This window comes from Scaptodrosophila lebanonensis, unplaced genomic scaffold, assembly GCF_003285725.1.
Source record: "Scaptodrosophila lebanonensis strain 11010-0011.00,11010-0021.00 unplaced genomic scaffold, SlebRS2 tig00000001-arrow-pilon, whole genome shotgun sequence".
Classification (NCBI taxonomy): Eukaryota; Metazoa; Arthropoda; class Insecta; order Diptera; family Drosophilidae; genus Scaptodrosophila; species Scaptodrosophila lebanonensis.
This window is the reverse complement of record NW_022060529.1, coordinates 9,480,874-9,494,936: the sequence shown is the minus strand read 5'-3', so window position 1 is coordinate 9,494,936 and position 14,063 is coordinate 9,480,874. Positions and strand designations below refer to the sequence as shown.

Genomic DNA, 14,063 nt, shown 5'->3' with positions numbered 1-14,063 from the left:
GTAGAGTGCCTTCTGGTGCGAAATTGTGTCAATTGCTTTTAAGTTTTGATCAACTGGACACGCACATCCAAATACCATGGGGCAATTAGTCATTTGGCATTCATTCAATACAGTTTTGCAGTTGTGCACTCAATGAAAAGTCGCACAAAGTACACGTGCTACAATTGCCACGCACGTTGGCTCCAAGACCTTGAGGGTATTTTCTTTCATCTAAGTGTGTTAGTTCCCAATAATTTCGAAATGGAAATATCGATTGCAACTAATTGGTGGACTTCCATACTTACTGAGCTTCCTGACGAATCAGTCAGCCGCCTTTTGGCCCATATTTAGTTTGTAGTTTGACAACAGTGGTGCAGTGCCCCAATAAGTATGCTACGATTCTTGTATGAAAACAAGTTTTGCGCATTAAACAAATAAAGAAAACATAAAAAAGTACGACTATAAAGATAAACCTTTATTTTAAATACAAACACACATATGACCACATGGCCAGTTCGTTAGTGCTTCATTAGCTATGCAAGCACGCGACCAATTGTTGTCGTTAGCCGGGACCTGCAACAATAGACACTCCTACTACACCCGCACCCGCACGCACACACACAATCGCGCGCTTGAGTGAAAGTTTACAGTATTAAACAACTGGCATGCTGACCAATGTGTTGTATTGACAGTACGCTAAAAAGTAATTGTCAGCTGGCCATCGGCGTCCAACTAACGGCCAGACGTCGTTGAACTTGCCTAGTCGTCGGACGATAGCTCGCACGACTCCGGCACTCTTATAGTGAACACTGTGCCCCTTGAGCTGCATGCAATATAATGTGTCGATTAAATCGTGACTGGAGCAATGTGCGCAGCAGGGGCCTTTAAGCACAACACAACAATTATTCGCAATTATCGGAAATTGTAAAACCTTTTGTGATCATGCCGCCAAAACGACGTAGAAGATTTCAAGGCTTGTATTATCATTCATCGCCTCCAAAAGGTAAGTCACTAGAATTTATAAGAACGAATTACAGTTTTCATAAAATTTCATCGGCTTAGCTACTTTGCTGAACGAAACCAAATATCAATTTTAATAAAAATAACATAAATAATTGATTTGATTTTCTTTAGATCTATTTTTTTGTTAAGTGAATTATTCAATTTAAATACTGACTGTACTGAATGCATATGTCAAGATATGTCAACGATTCGATCCAAAATGATTCTCTTAGCACCTTTTAAACACCTTAATTTTAATGCACTTGTAACGCTTAGCTCTAGAGTAAGCATATCTGTACATTCGAGTTAAATGAAATAACTGCACTTACCTCTAACTATATAATGATATTGCCAGTGTGCAAAATACCTTTCTCGAATGGAATTAGAAGTCCAATTACCAATTCAAATCTATCAGATCATAAATTTACATAGGCCGATAGTAGTATCTATACTCTCATGTCAAGGTTCAACGATTAAAGAGCCGGCTTAGATGTACGGAAATATAGGACTTTATACTCATAGTACCACATAGCAGCCTTTTGTATCGAATCCAGTGTAGGAGTCACGGAAGTTGGCGACAATATGCAGGGAGTTGGAGAGCCCTAGAACGAATCAAAAGAAGCTTCACTTTGGACACAGTTAATGCGTCTAAGTGTGCGCCTAATTGATGAAATTACTTTTTGTTTGCCTTTGCCACCAAATTAAAATACATACTCGAATATTTGCTGGCACGCAATACAAAATTCTAAGGCCTCCAATGGTTCGCCACAGGCGTCGATTCGCACATTGCGTGCCATTGGGCCATGTATTGTAAATGATCAATTCAGCAAGCCACAAATGTGTCAGCTAGGGCATTAGGCAGGTAAGGAATTTGCCAGTTGCTGCTACGTTCAACAAGTTTACAAATCATTGGTGTTTATGCTAATGCGCTATTTCCGGGAAAATTGTTTCATTATACACGTATATCTAAAATGTATTCTTAAAACCGTACATATGTGTCACCTAATTACGCAGAGGCATTAAAATGTTGTTATAAATAGCAAGCCTTGACACATTAATAATAACTTACCAATCAAGTTGAGGAAATGTTTATATGACCTTTGAAAAAAAAAGAGAAACAAATGCATGTCGAAGCATTGGTAACAATGATGAGTATTGAAGCCTGACACGTGTTTGTTTGTTTGCATAGCCATAGCTTAAGTATATACAAATATAGCTAGAAACATACTTAGAAGAGCTCGCTACTTGCGCCCTATGTAAAATATACCAGACATGTTTACCCAAAATATATATTGAAACACACGCATACCAGGAAAGGTTACTGTTATTTATTCACATCCAGCCATTGTAAAAAGCCAACGAATAAGCGAAAAGCGGACGCAATTACCCAGTCCAGTAGACTGGCCAAAAGGCACAACAAACTGTGTTTTTTCTGTGCTGTCCTAAATTCAACACCTCGCAGGGTACATTCTCTTCAGGCAGGTTCTACTCGATTCTGCAGGTCAGCTGGCCTGTCTAGCGGCCATAGAACATTAGTTGCCGAACGTTGCTCAAAGTTGTCGCACGCAAAACAACTAGCAGGAAGGCAGGTCTGATAATTGCATACAAGCTATATACATATATCCTTTATCTAAGACTACAGCTAAGCGGTTATTTTAATGATATCATCATGTCTTATTCTATATATGCATCTAACTCTTACAGTCATGCCAATGAACGGACAAACGGCCAATCAAAATGGACGCAAGCGTCGTGACACTGACGGTGCGTATGAGTAATGTCTGTGTATGGCGTATGAGTAATACCATGGGATTATTATAAGCTGCTCAGAGCAGCTGCATTTTTCTCAACAACAAACCGATAAAGGATGTTTCTAGCACCGTGTACAACATGACAGTTGACCTTCAGTTATAACAAATCAAACTTTTGCTCACTTTAACGGCAACTTCAGAAGCCGTTCCTAAAAGTTTCAACTCTCTGCTAATGCCACTTTAAGCATGTAGCATTTAACTTGAGCCCACACGATTTGCCAAAATGCAAAAAATAAGTGCCAAACATTTATTGTATTTTACTTTTAATTTAGTTTTACTCGAGCGTGGAATTTTACTCGCAAATTGCATGCAAACACGTAACCTGCCTTCTGCCAAACTTTTCAGGCTAGGCGTCTCGGCTGTTGAATTTGTGGGTGTTCCTAAAAGAATATATATGTATTTGGGGCTGAAAGCGAGAAAATTAATTTTTCACTTTCGATTTTGCCGCCCTATGCCTTTGCTATCTGCTAATAGATTTCTCGGTGAAGCTATCGACCATTCGAATTTGGATGCACGAAAAGGAAATTGGAAAACTGACGCGCATTCTGTGGGCGGGCCAGGGTCACCGCCTATGCCAGCAGGCAAGCAATAATGGGCGTGTCAAGCGCTTTTTGGCCGCTGTGCCACATGTAATGGTAAGAGACTACATTGCTGTGCAATCCAAACTACATACTTTAAGCGGCCCTGTATAAGCAGAACGCAATCAAGGATCTGCACCAGGCGGTTATCGATAATAATCTGGAGACGCTGCAGATGAAATTGGAGCCGCCGGTGCCACCAGCACTGGTAACATCGAGGGACGCGAATGCGCTCAACGTTATACACAAGGCGGCCGGGCTGGGCCATGCCAAGATATTGGAGTATCTGGTGAGCATTTGGCCGGAGGGTGCGCACGAAACAGACATTACCGGCAAGACGCCCTTGCACTGGGCGGCTAGTGCCAAAAATAATATGCGCTGCTACACTTTGCTCACCCAGGCCGGCTGCAATGAGGAGGCCCAAGACTACGTGAGTTTCCCACTGGCACGATAATTAAGTTCTGCCACCGAACCATCCGACACCCGCCTTTGACATTTGCCCATTTAGCACTGCTGCTATTAAAATGATTCAAGCGAAATTATTATTCTTGTTGTCGGCAATTTTAGAAAATGAAGACACCCTCGTATTACCGTCACAAGCCGCACGAAATAGAGCGCGCCTTTCTCGTCTTTGTGCCGGAAGCACCGCGTGTTCCTCCGGACAGCACTACCGACTGGGAGGCCTTGAGCGATGACAACGAGAGCAATGGCGGGGGTGACAGCAAGGTAAGTCCAACTCGAATTTACTGGGTACTTTGCATGGTTATAGGCGACTTGTTCTAGAAACTGGATATAAAAATACCACCAGCACCTCTCAATGAGCTAAATGGAGATGGTGCTGAGACTACATCCGAGCCGGATACAAATGATGGGTAAGTTCCTGTTCCTATGAGTCCATTGCACACATATAAATAGTATATATACTTGTATATACTATGTAGTTATATTTGAGGGGCTTTGGCTTGGTCGCTTTCTAGCATGGCTTAAAGAGTCTTTTGTATTTTGAGGCTGTAATTTGAAATACTGTAGTAATTGAGAATTTTTGACAAACAATTTACGCTTCATTCATAAACACACATACGCAGTACAAGTGCGAATGGGGAAGAAGATTCTTCCAAAACGGAAGCTGAGCCAATTACGGAGCCAACACCAGCGGTTGAAGGCGATGGAGATGATCCTCTAAACAATAATGAAAATGGAATTGAGAAGGGAAATGAAAAGGGGAATGAGAATGGAGCTGAGGTAAGTTCACACAATTGTTTGGCTTATAAGTAGTATTGAAATTTTGAGCGCTCAGCACAAAACGCTTTTGCTGTACGTTATTCAAGCTTGTAGTTGGCACCAAAGCTTCCACTGAAAATAAAATAAAAGTCTTAAAATAACTGACTGTAAAGTAAAGGCTTAGCTTTATATACGTGTTAAGAAACGAGTCTGTCGCGAGCTGTCAAAGTAATCCATTGTCGGCCATGATGCGTCTTCCTCCTTGCTTCTTCAATAGTATATAGAAAAACATTTTCTCTGTTTCGTTTTAGTTTTCCACACATTAAGACACAAACGTACACAATCAATTTAAATACTCAGCAGTCTTATTTTATCTCACAACAACATTTTAGAAATTTTTAAAAACTTTTTTATATTTTTGTAGATAAAAAATAAATTTGAAATTTAAAAAAAAAACGGACAGAAAGCAATCAGTCGACAATTGTTTACTTTTACAGAATATTACAAGAACTTTAAGCGCCGATGAAGCACCCGCAGTTGAGGAGGATGAAGTCAAGGCGGACGCTGATCCTGAACCAGAACCAGATCCTGGACCAGAGCCGCAGGAGGAAGGTGAAGAGAATGGCACACATTCAAATGATGAGAAGCAAGAGACAGAAGCGAATGTAGAGCAAGAAAATGAAACAACCGGGGCGGAGGTGCAAAACGGAGAGGTCGAGCAAAACGATCAAGAAGAAAATGAAACTGAAAAGACTGAAGCACCGACTAAGCTTGAAGAAAACGAGAACGCACACGAGTCGAGTGAGAACGAGAATGTGGAAACCGCTTCAAATAATGGCAAAGATGCACCAGCTGGTGACGACGAAGAAGATGACGATGAGGTACAGATTGGCATGCTCTAAGCCCCTTTACCCCTAGTACCCACAATTAACATCTAATTTAAATGTATATGAAGGGCCGAAAATTGTGAAAGTTTGTGAACGCTGCGGGTATTTGCGATGGGCGTTAAATTATTGTATTATTGCGCTTTGCATGCGATCGTAAATTCCCGCTTCTGACTCGCAACAACAACACCTATTAAATAGAATTTCCAAATATCTATCTACCTATCGTTTAACCTCTGACCTAATATGTATCGCTTGTAACCTTAACGTTGTCTCTAAAGTAGTAATTGTAAGGTCATTGTTTTTCGATATATCAAATTTTACAATATAAGCAATTAAAATACAATATGCAAAACGGCAAGTTGTGTCTTTTGTTTTGTTTTCCTTTTCCACTGCACCGAAAGCAACTTTGTGTGTATTTCGTTATAATTTATATGTATGTATGTATGTATTTGTAGATGCCTATCCAATACCCCAATATACCATTACCTGGCTCCATTTAAATAAGTACTATCGATTTGTGCAATCAGCAGCTGTTTTGCCGCAGATATCAGCCAGCACTCTACCCACATATGTACTGTACAAGTATATGTACATATATACCAAAATACTATATAGTAAAGAAGTATATACAAATAATAGCATTTCACTTTCGTTAGCTGCCACGTTTCCGACTTTGACAGGCACCTGGCAGCGTCTGAGCTAAGCAGCACACACCAAAGCGGTGTGGAGGAGGTCTAAGCCCAACCAAACCGAATCGTTCCGAAATGGGACCTTAGCATGCAAACGTCAAAACATTTGCAAGCTTAGATATTACACCATTTCGTACAATTAGGAGCACATTCATGTGTGTTTTTCAACTTTTTTAAAATGCAGTGCCGCAATGCTCTGCGCAGTTTTAATATTTTTATATAATATGTACTCATACAATATTAGAGCGCTGCAAAACCATGATAATAGGTAGTCAGAGATTTAGGTCAACGATAAAGCTAAAAGTCAGTTCAGACATACTTTACATACCTAAGTACTATACATTAAGTTGAGGTACACATATCCATCGACAACTTGCAGCCTAAAGATATTCTTGAATTATTGAACATTTTTACTGACATTAACAAAGCCAAATACAATTAATTGTTTTTCGTAGCTATAATTTGATCCGAAACATATCAACGGCTTTAAATGAAATCCATCAAAAATTACATTTAATATTAATCACTTCCAAAACTAAACTCGACCTATATAGAAATATTAATTAAATAAGTTACTAAATATGTGTTAAGTTCGATAGAGAACTACATCTTTGGGGTACATTTTCAGGCATTGGTTCCTTGAATATATTGCTTGTTTTTTAATAAACATTTTAAAAGTTTACTAACACAACAATTTTGTAGGCGATTATTTGAAAATATTGCAATATTTGACATTCTTGGATTCATGGATTGCTTCAGAATTTTTAGTCTAATAATTTTTAAAGTAAGAGCCACTTTTATTCTACCTATTTTATTCTCAATAACCAATCCAAGCAATTAAGACCGAATTCAAACTAAATTTTTCCGAACGGATTTAATTACATTCTGATAAAAACACGCCCTAGTCGAAGAACATTTGAATGAAATGCTATTTAAATTGTATTTATTTTTTTGGTTGTTTTTTTTTTTAGAATTTTATTGTAAAGCCTCGTATATTCCTTCAATTATGCGTAAACTCAACAACAGTAGCTGAGTAGTTTCCCAACTTATACTCAAGTCGAAAGTAGGTCCGCCCTTAAAACATTGCAAAGTCTTAGAAGCACCTGTAACTGTAAGGATTGTAAATATTTGTCGCAAAATAAGGTACTTGTGTATGTTGTAGCCATGTGTCTGTGTAGTGTTGTCGCACCGTAGTAGTTACCCCCATGACACTCAAATAAAATGCATCTTTGTCTCTGTTGAACGAATTTGTGCAGGATGTTGTAGCACCTTCCCAGGGCGGTCAGCAGGCGAGCTTGGAGTTGGAACCTGGTGTGCAACAGGAGCTGCAGCAGATGGAGCAGCCGTATGAGCAGGATGGCACAGACTCGCCCACCTCTTCGCTAGCCATAGAGGGCTTTGTTCAGGGCGCATCCGATGATTATACAGTTCAGTCACAAACTGCTGCTTATGAAGTTGATGAAGTATAAGATACTTTCCCTTTCTATCTAGCTGTCTTAGTAGCTTCTTGTAGTGCTCACCGCTTCTTTGGAATATCAAATGCACAATTTTTAGTTGCTCTTCCTTCTGAAACATCACTCCACCTTCATTTCCTTTTACTTTTGCGTGTGCATGTTACATGCCTCTCTGCATCATAACCTCAAACCTTAATTCTCGACAGGACACACGCATACAGCAGATCATTGCATCCGGTGATTTGGAGCAATTAGCCCAAATTGTGCTCAATGGCGATGGTGGACGACTGCTGGGGCTGCAAACGAAGGAGCCGGAAGTACAGGCCTTTCTCAATAACGTGCCCAGCTACATGGTAAGTGAGAAACAAACCATTCCGACGAGCTTTTTAGTCGAATTTTTGTGTAGGAGAAAATACGACGCGTGCATGATGCGGCACGTGAGGGTGGTTTGTCGGCTTTACAGCAGGCCCTGGATCGCCGGAAGTTCGCAATTGCCAAGGACGATATATCGCCCAATGGTTCGACGCCCCTACACGTGGCTGTGCTCTTTGGACACAGTGGTAAGTGGTCCGCTTCGTGCCAGCGTGATTATATCGCGTCTGCAGGTATGCCACGAATTATTTGTTCTAGACATTGTACGCTATTTGGCTTCCCGATTCCCGGAGACCATGGACGCAACGGATAATGATGGCCGCACTCCGATACACTATGCGGCCACAATTAAGGATAATGGGCACTTTTACAATGTTTTAATGCAACTGGGCGCGAATACAAAGGTGGTGGACAAGGTGAGTGTTTACATTTGATGGCAAAACAGCGAAGTACCAAGCGAACTGAAACTACGTGTCCCGATTTTTGTCCTGGGAATCAAAACACTTGCTGTGTTTAATTAAAATACCTTGAAAATATCTTTGAAATGTGTGTCGTGACTCGTCATGACATTCAAGAGTTCAACTTATTTAAAAACTGACGATCGATGACACTTTTACTTTATTGTGCGTATTAAAAAAAGTTTTAGATGGCTGAATGAATTATGTATGTATGACAATAACAAGCAATTGAGGTAGTCAACAATTGAGCAGCTTACAACTATTCCAAGGGCTTTCACTCGTTTTTAAAATCGTCAAGCATGCGATATTGAGAAACAAACAATGTTGTTACTATAAAGGTAATAAATGCAAGCATGTCATTTGAAAGAGAAAGCATTTTTTCAATTTGCATAGTTATCATAAAATTTAATAAATGTCCAACCTAGGACAGATCTTAAATGAAGGCATACAAAAAATCCAATCAATAACTACAATTTTTGAAATTATTTTACTTTTGGGATTAAACAAAAATATCAGAATATTAAGGCTAGTCGTTTTGTGTAAACATATAAAAAAATATTATTTTTTATTTTAAAAAAATCGATTTGGCATATAAAAGTAACAAACATTGGTAACAGTTTATTTATAAAAAATAGTGCGATACTAATATTTACTTAATAATATAAAATTTCACAACAAACAGCTGGGCCATACGCCAGAGTTTTATCTAGATGTGGAAAAATCAAAGGAGATTCTAACCTACACCAAATTATTGAATATTTATGGGGCCGAGGAGCTGGAGAATCAGCTGCTAAGCGATCAAGGTATATGTTCGGTTAAGGTGGTTTTAAACTGTCAATGGAGTCCTTCGTATGGCACAGTTACAACTTTGTAAAGCAACAAATACAACAACAACAACAACAGATACACCTATAGCACATACACATGCAATCATTCAAATTAACACTGAACTCATTGCGACGTTTTGCTTTGCTATATGGCTTTAGTAGCGTTTTGTTTTCACACGCAGTTTCGCTGCCCGCCCACAGGCCCACAACTAGCCCACCCACTACTTACACACACACAAACACACACACACACACACACGCACACACACACACGCACGCATATAGATTAGCTGGCGCACCATAGAAATAATTAAATAGGTTTACTTTTCAACTTGACTGATTGGCTGCCTCAGAGACTGACTGACTGAGTGACTGGCCGAGTGGGGCCCTCAGTCATCGATTTTCGGTCGCACATGCAGCACATGTCCTTATTCCTCACCGGACCGCGAGCACAACAGCTATTTGTATTTACGTATGTGTGCTCGGTTTTAAACTGAAGGCACTATAGCACAATACAAGTATGGCAGCCAATCGGGAGTTTTTCAATCAAATTATTTACAATATTGATGATGTGTTCGGTATGTGGGAAATCCTTGATGAGATTGAAATGATTATTCTTCTTTTTTGGCACCTGTGAAGCACCTGCGCCTTTTCTAATCACCTGCAATGACCACAATGCATGTCTGTGTCCGTGTGTTTGTGTTTGTGTTTGTGCTTGTATTTGTATTTGTGTACTGTGTGTGTCGTTGTTGCATGCTGCCAGTTTGCTGCATTGTCTTGATAATCACAAGAACCAACAAATTCCATTCAACACTGCCGCTGCCGCTGCCGGCCGTCCAGTGCCCGATGATCTGCACAGTGCAAGACGCGAACTGCAGGATGGCGAAATTTCCCGCACCCTCGAGCGTTGCTTCAGTGTCATTCTGGAGTCGGGCAAGTTGTTGAGCGGCTCCAGTGCCTCGGCTTTGGCGCATCGCAAGCCGCTGAGTGCCTCCACATTGCAACTATCGGTTACCAGCTACTTGAGTCGCTTCCTCAAGCGTGCCGTTTATGAGAAGATCAAGCGCCGACAGACACGACTCGATCACAATCTCTTTGATGTGCTGTGGCCAGCAATGCGCAAGTCTTCAAAGGCGCGCAATCTGGAAGAGGACATTAATTGCGGGATCATAGCGCCCGACTTTGATGTGTTTGTGGTGTTTCAGGAGTTTCTGGTGCCATTGCTGAAGGACATGCATTGTCTGAGCATCGATGCGGATTTCAAACCGCAGCCCCGTCTCGCCTTCTTTCCAATGGAGAATGGCGAGCGATTGAATACGGCGGCCTTCACCTACGATGATGAGTCCCACCTGGTTACGCGCTGCATTGTGGAAGCGTCACGCAATCTAGACCAGATGGAATTGCCGCTCAATCTCACCATTGGCCAGATCGAGCACGCGGAACGCATAATGATGGGCAAAATATTCACGACGAACTTTGCGGAGGCCATTGGCGAGACCGAGTCAGGTAATTACTACACACTCACCGAACTGCTCGAGGAGAACTCTGAGGTCACTGAGATGCTGAGCAGCCTGGGCCTGATGATACCACTGCTAGACACTAAAGATCTGGTACAGGCGGCCGAGTCGACAGCCTTCAATGGCGCCTTGTGGCCATATGGACGTGGCGTTTATGTGAACTCGGCGCACAATCTGGCCCTGTGGCTTAACTGCCAGGAGCACTTGCGCATAATCTCGGCGAGCAGCAGCAAACAGCCCGCGGATATGGGCGCCGCATACACACGAGTCGGACGCGCTGCTTCCTACCTGGAAACGCAGCTGCACTTCAAAGAGAGCTACCTGTTAGGATACTTACAGTCGCGTCCTGCATACCTGGGCACGGGCCTAAAACTGACCACCATTGTGAAGCTGCCGAATCTCATGAAGGAGATGGATAACCTGCGGCACCTCTGCTCGGTGCGGGGCCTCAGCATGGTGACCAATCGGCTGTCAACATTGACGGTGCGTCTTTGTAATATGCAGAGCATGGGCATTGTGGAGTACGCTCTTTTCCAGGACTACTGCACGGCAGTCACAAATATTCTATCCTTGGAGAAGGACATGTCGCTGACAAACTCAAAGCACATTGCTACAATGCTGGTCAGGATATTTCGGCGCAAGAAAAACAGCATTATCGATCGGAATTAACCGCACCCAGAAGCAATCACTTGCATATTTCTATCTAAGCTACATTTGTACATACAAACACGATATTTAGCATATTGTTCTTTACAAATTGATTATGGCAAGCGACATAAACATTCAAACTACTTATTTGCATATCAAAGATACTCAAATTTTAGATTAGTGTTTCATTATTGAGCGCGTAGTTAAGTTTCTATTTCAAATCAGCAAGGCACTTCGTCTGCTTCCGCTGCGCGTTTTTGAGCCTCACACGTTTGAGCTTGCTGCAAAGTTTCGTAAGTTTTGCTTTCCAGTAACACTAGACAAATTACCAGTAGTTTTAATCGATTTAGCAATGTGCATTGTCCTGATTTGGTTATGATTTGCTATACTTTGTTTCATAGTGCATATTTATTTCGTTTATAATTGGGTTATACTTCATGCGATAAGATTAATAATTCACATCGAGTTTTGTTCTCGCTTCGTGTAAATATGTAGTTCTTCCATTTAAGTTCTTTATGTGACTGACAAAACAACATAATACCGATGACTAACATTGAACTTCTCTGCTATTCGAACAGGCCAAACGGAGCACACGGATTTCCAGTCCAATCCCATATTTAAAACGGAGCAAGGCAAATATCTAGCAGAATGTAAGCAGACAGTCTGCCTCATAACGTACCACATCTAAGTTTTCTATTCCAATAGCGTTAGCCGACCCACTCATCAAGGCCTTAACTGAAATCGCCAACAAGAGACCCAAAGATCCGGTGGCATATCTTGCTGGCTATCTGCAGAAATTCATGCAGGAGCGCAAACCCCATTTAGGAACTTTTGTGCATGCCGCCAGCGGCAAGAACAGCTCCATGGTGGCTAACTCCGGTTCCTTGCCGGCCAACGCTAGTCACCCCGCTAACATCGATGCCATCGAGGTGGATGAGCAGTCGATGGCTGAGGAGGACGCCGCTGCGGCCCAACAGCTAGAGGATCGAGATGAGCACGGCCAGAGTTTATTGCACTTTGCTTGCGCTCGCTCCCATCGACGTGGAGCTCTCTACACTCTCATCGAAGAGTCCAACATCGACTTGACCTATCGGGATGAGCTATATCGCACCGCTCGTGATGTCGCACTGCAGGCGAATCAGCCGAACAATGCCGCCGAGATCGATCGTTTTCTGCTGGCTCAGGCTGTCGTAGGTAGGATATAAATTAACTCAGCAGGTGTTATGCGAGCTCTGATCTTTGAATGCCTTCCAGGGGATGTGAAACCGTTTGAGCACTTGGCACTGCAGGGCTACGATCATGTATTAGACATTCAGGATGACAACGGCAAATCGATTGTCGATGTGGCAGTTGAGCGAGGAAATGAGGAACTAGCTGAATATTTTCGAAATCTGCGCTCAATGGAGGAATCACGCGAAGAACTACATCAGATGATACGCGACGTTAATATGGAGCGCATACAAGAGATTACCGCAGCATCAAATTCCAATTGGTTGATAAAAACTAAAAACTATTATGGTAATGCCGACCGATCAATCAGAAATACTTGATTTATACTAGCTCCTCACTTATTCTTCAGGTCGCACCGCCTTACATATAGCCGTTCTCAAAGAATCTGAAGAGATTGTCGAACATTTGATCAAGCTCTGTCCCGACGCCTTGAAAGTGACTGACAACGTAAGCATAACTGCTCACATTTTTACTTCATAATAAGTCTTCAAATTCTCTGATTCTAAACAGTTGGAGCGCACTGTCTTGCACTATGCTATGGGCACGAATGCTCTAGAGAGTGTTAGCCGGATACTTATACAAAACGGTGCGAAGCGCACAGCCAAGGATCTGAAGGGTAGGCAGCCCAGTTACTACTTCATGAACAAGGCGGACATACTGCGTCTGCAGGAAGAAGAGGAAGAGACACGCTGAGATGATCCGCAGTTCCGAAAATAATATTGACAAATGGGTTGCACGACTTTTAAATCAAATTCGCAAACATATCAAGTATTGTATAGTATAATTTATTCTTAAGCGCTGTTATGTGCCTTTACAGGAATAAGTCGTTCGTTAAATAAAATTTAAAACCTCCACAGTCATTTAATTTAGCGTGCCTTATCGTATTGCCAGCCACTCGAGCATAACACAATTTTGAAGTTCCGATTCAGACAGAAAGGCCGAGCGCCATGCCATTATAATCTTACTGCAAACACAGAACCCATCAAGATAACTCCTGAAGTGCGAAACATGTGCAATGACGGCCTAGCGTTTCCCACACATGCCTTTCTTATTAAATACAATTAGATAGGTATAATGTGATCGAACGTCAACACTGTAGAGTGGAATTATAAGAAAATTACAAAATGATAAGATTGAAGGTTTATATAACAACCAAAAAAAACCCACAAGGGATAATGCATCCAAATTTAAATATAAAAGTGAAATTACTTAAATATTACATTCTTTGGGTTTTAATGTTTTTAAACCAATTTTCCACTACTTAAGTACAGTAAAATTACTTTAGTGTACACATATGCTTCTTCCAATATTGCAACTACTTAAAAAAATAAGAAAAATAAAAAAGGCATAGCTAAGCCCCCTTATTATATTTGAACTTTCTCGACTACAA

At 41.3% G+C, this 14,063-nt stretch overlaps 2 protein-coding genes across 3 annotated transcripts; both read left to right on the top strand.

Moving 5' to 3' along the window:
- The first annotated feature begins 857 nt into the window (after nt 1-857).
- LOC115634764 lies at nt 858-9,325 on the top strand. Its single transcript, XM_030532659.1, has 13 exons — nt 858-982; nt 2,686-2,745; nt 3,267-3,427; nt 3,489-3,800; nt 3,938-4,096; nt 4,154-4,242; nt 4,456-4,612; nt 5,089-5,472; nt 7,424-7,630; nt 7,828-7,974; nt 8,028-8,181; nt 8,252-8,409; nt 9,134-9,325. Exons 1-13 carry the CDS (start codon nt 922-924, stop codon nt 9,323-9,325), a joined length of 2,241 nt encoding a protein of 746 aa, XP_030388519.1. The 5' UTR covers nt 858-921.
- Nucleotides 9,326-9,798: 473 nt separating this feature from the next.
- On the top strand, nt 9,799-13,366 carry LOC115633671 (arginine kinase). 2 transcript variants are annotated; one of them, XM_030531117.1, is made up of 6 exons: nt 9,799-9,856; nt 12,022-12,093; nt 12,149-12,637; nt 12,698-12,961; nt 13,023-13,120; nt 13,184-13,366. In XM_030531117.1, the coding sequence occupies exons 1-6, from the start codon at nt 9,799-9,801 to the stop codon at nt 13,364-13,366; spliced, it is 1,164 nt and encodes a 387-aa protein (XP_030386977.1). The 2 variants fall into 2 exon arrangements, with proteins under 2 accessions (XP_030386977.1, XP_030386976.1); XM_030531116.1 differs by lacking the exons at nt 12,022-12,093; nt 12,149-12,637; nt 12,698-12,961; nt 13,023-13,120; nt 13,184-13,366 and adding an exon at nt 10,119-11,464.
- The last annotated feature ends 697 nt before the right edge of the window (nt 13,367-14,063 follow it).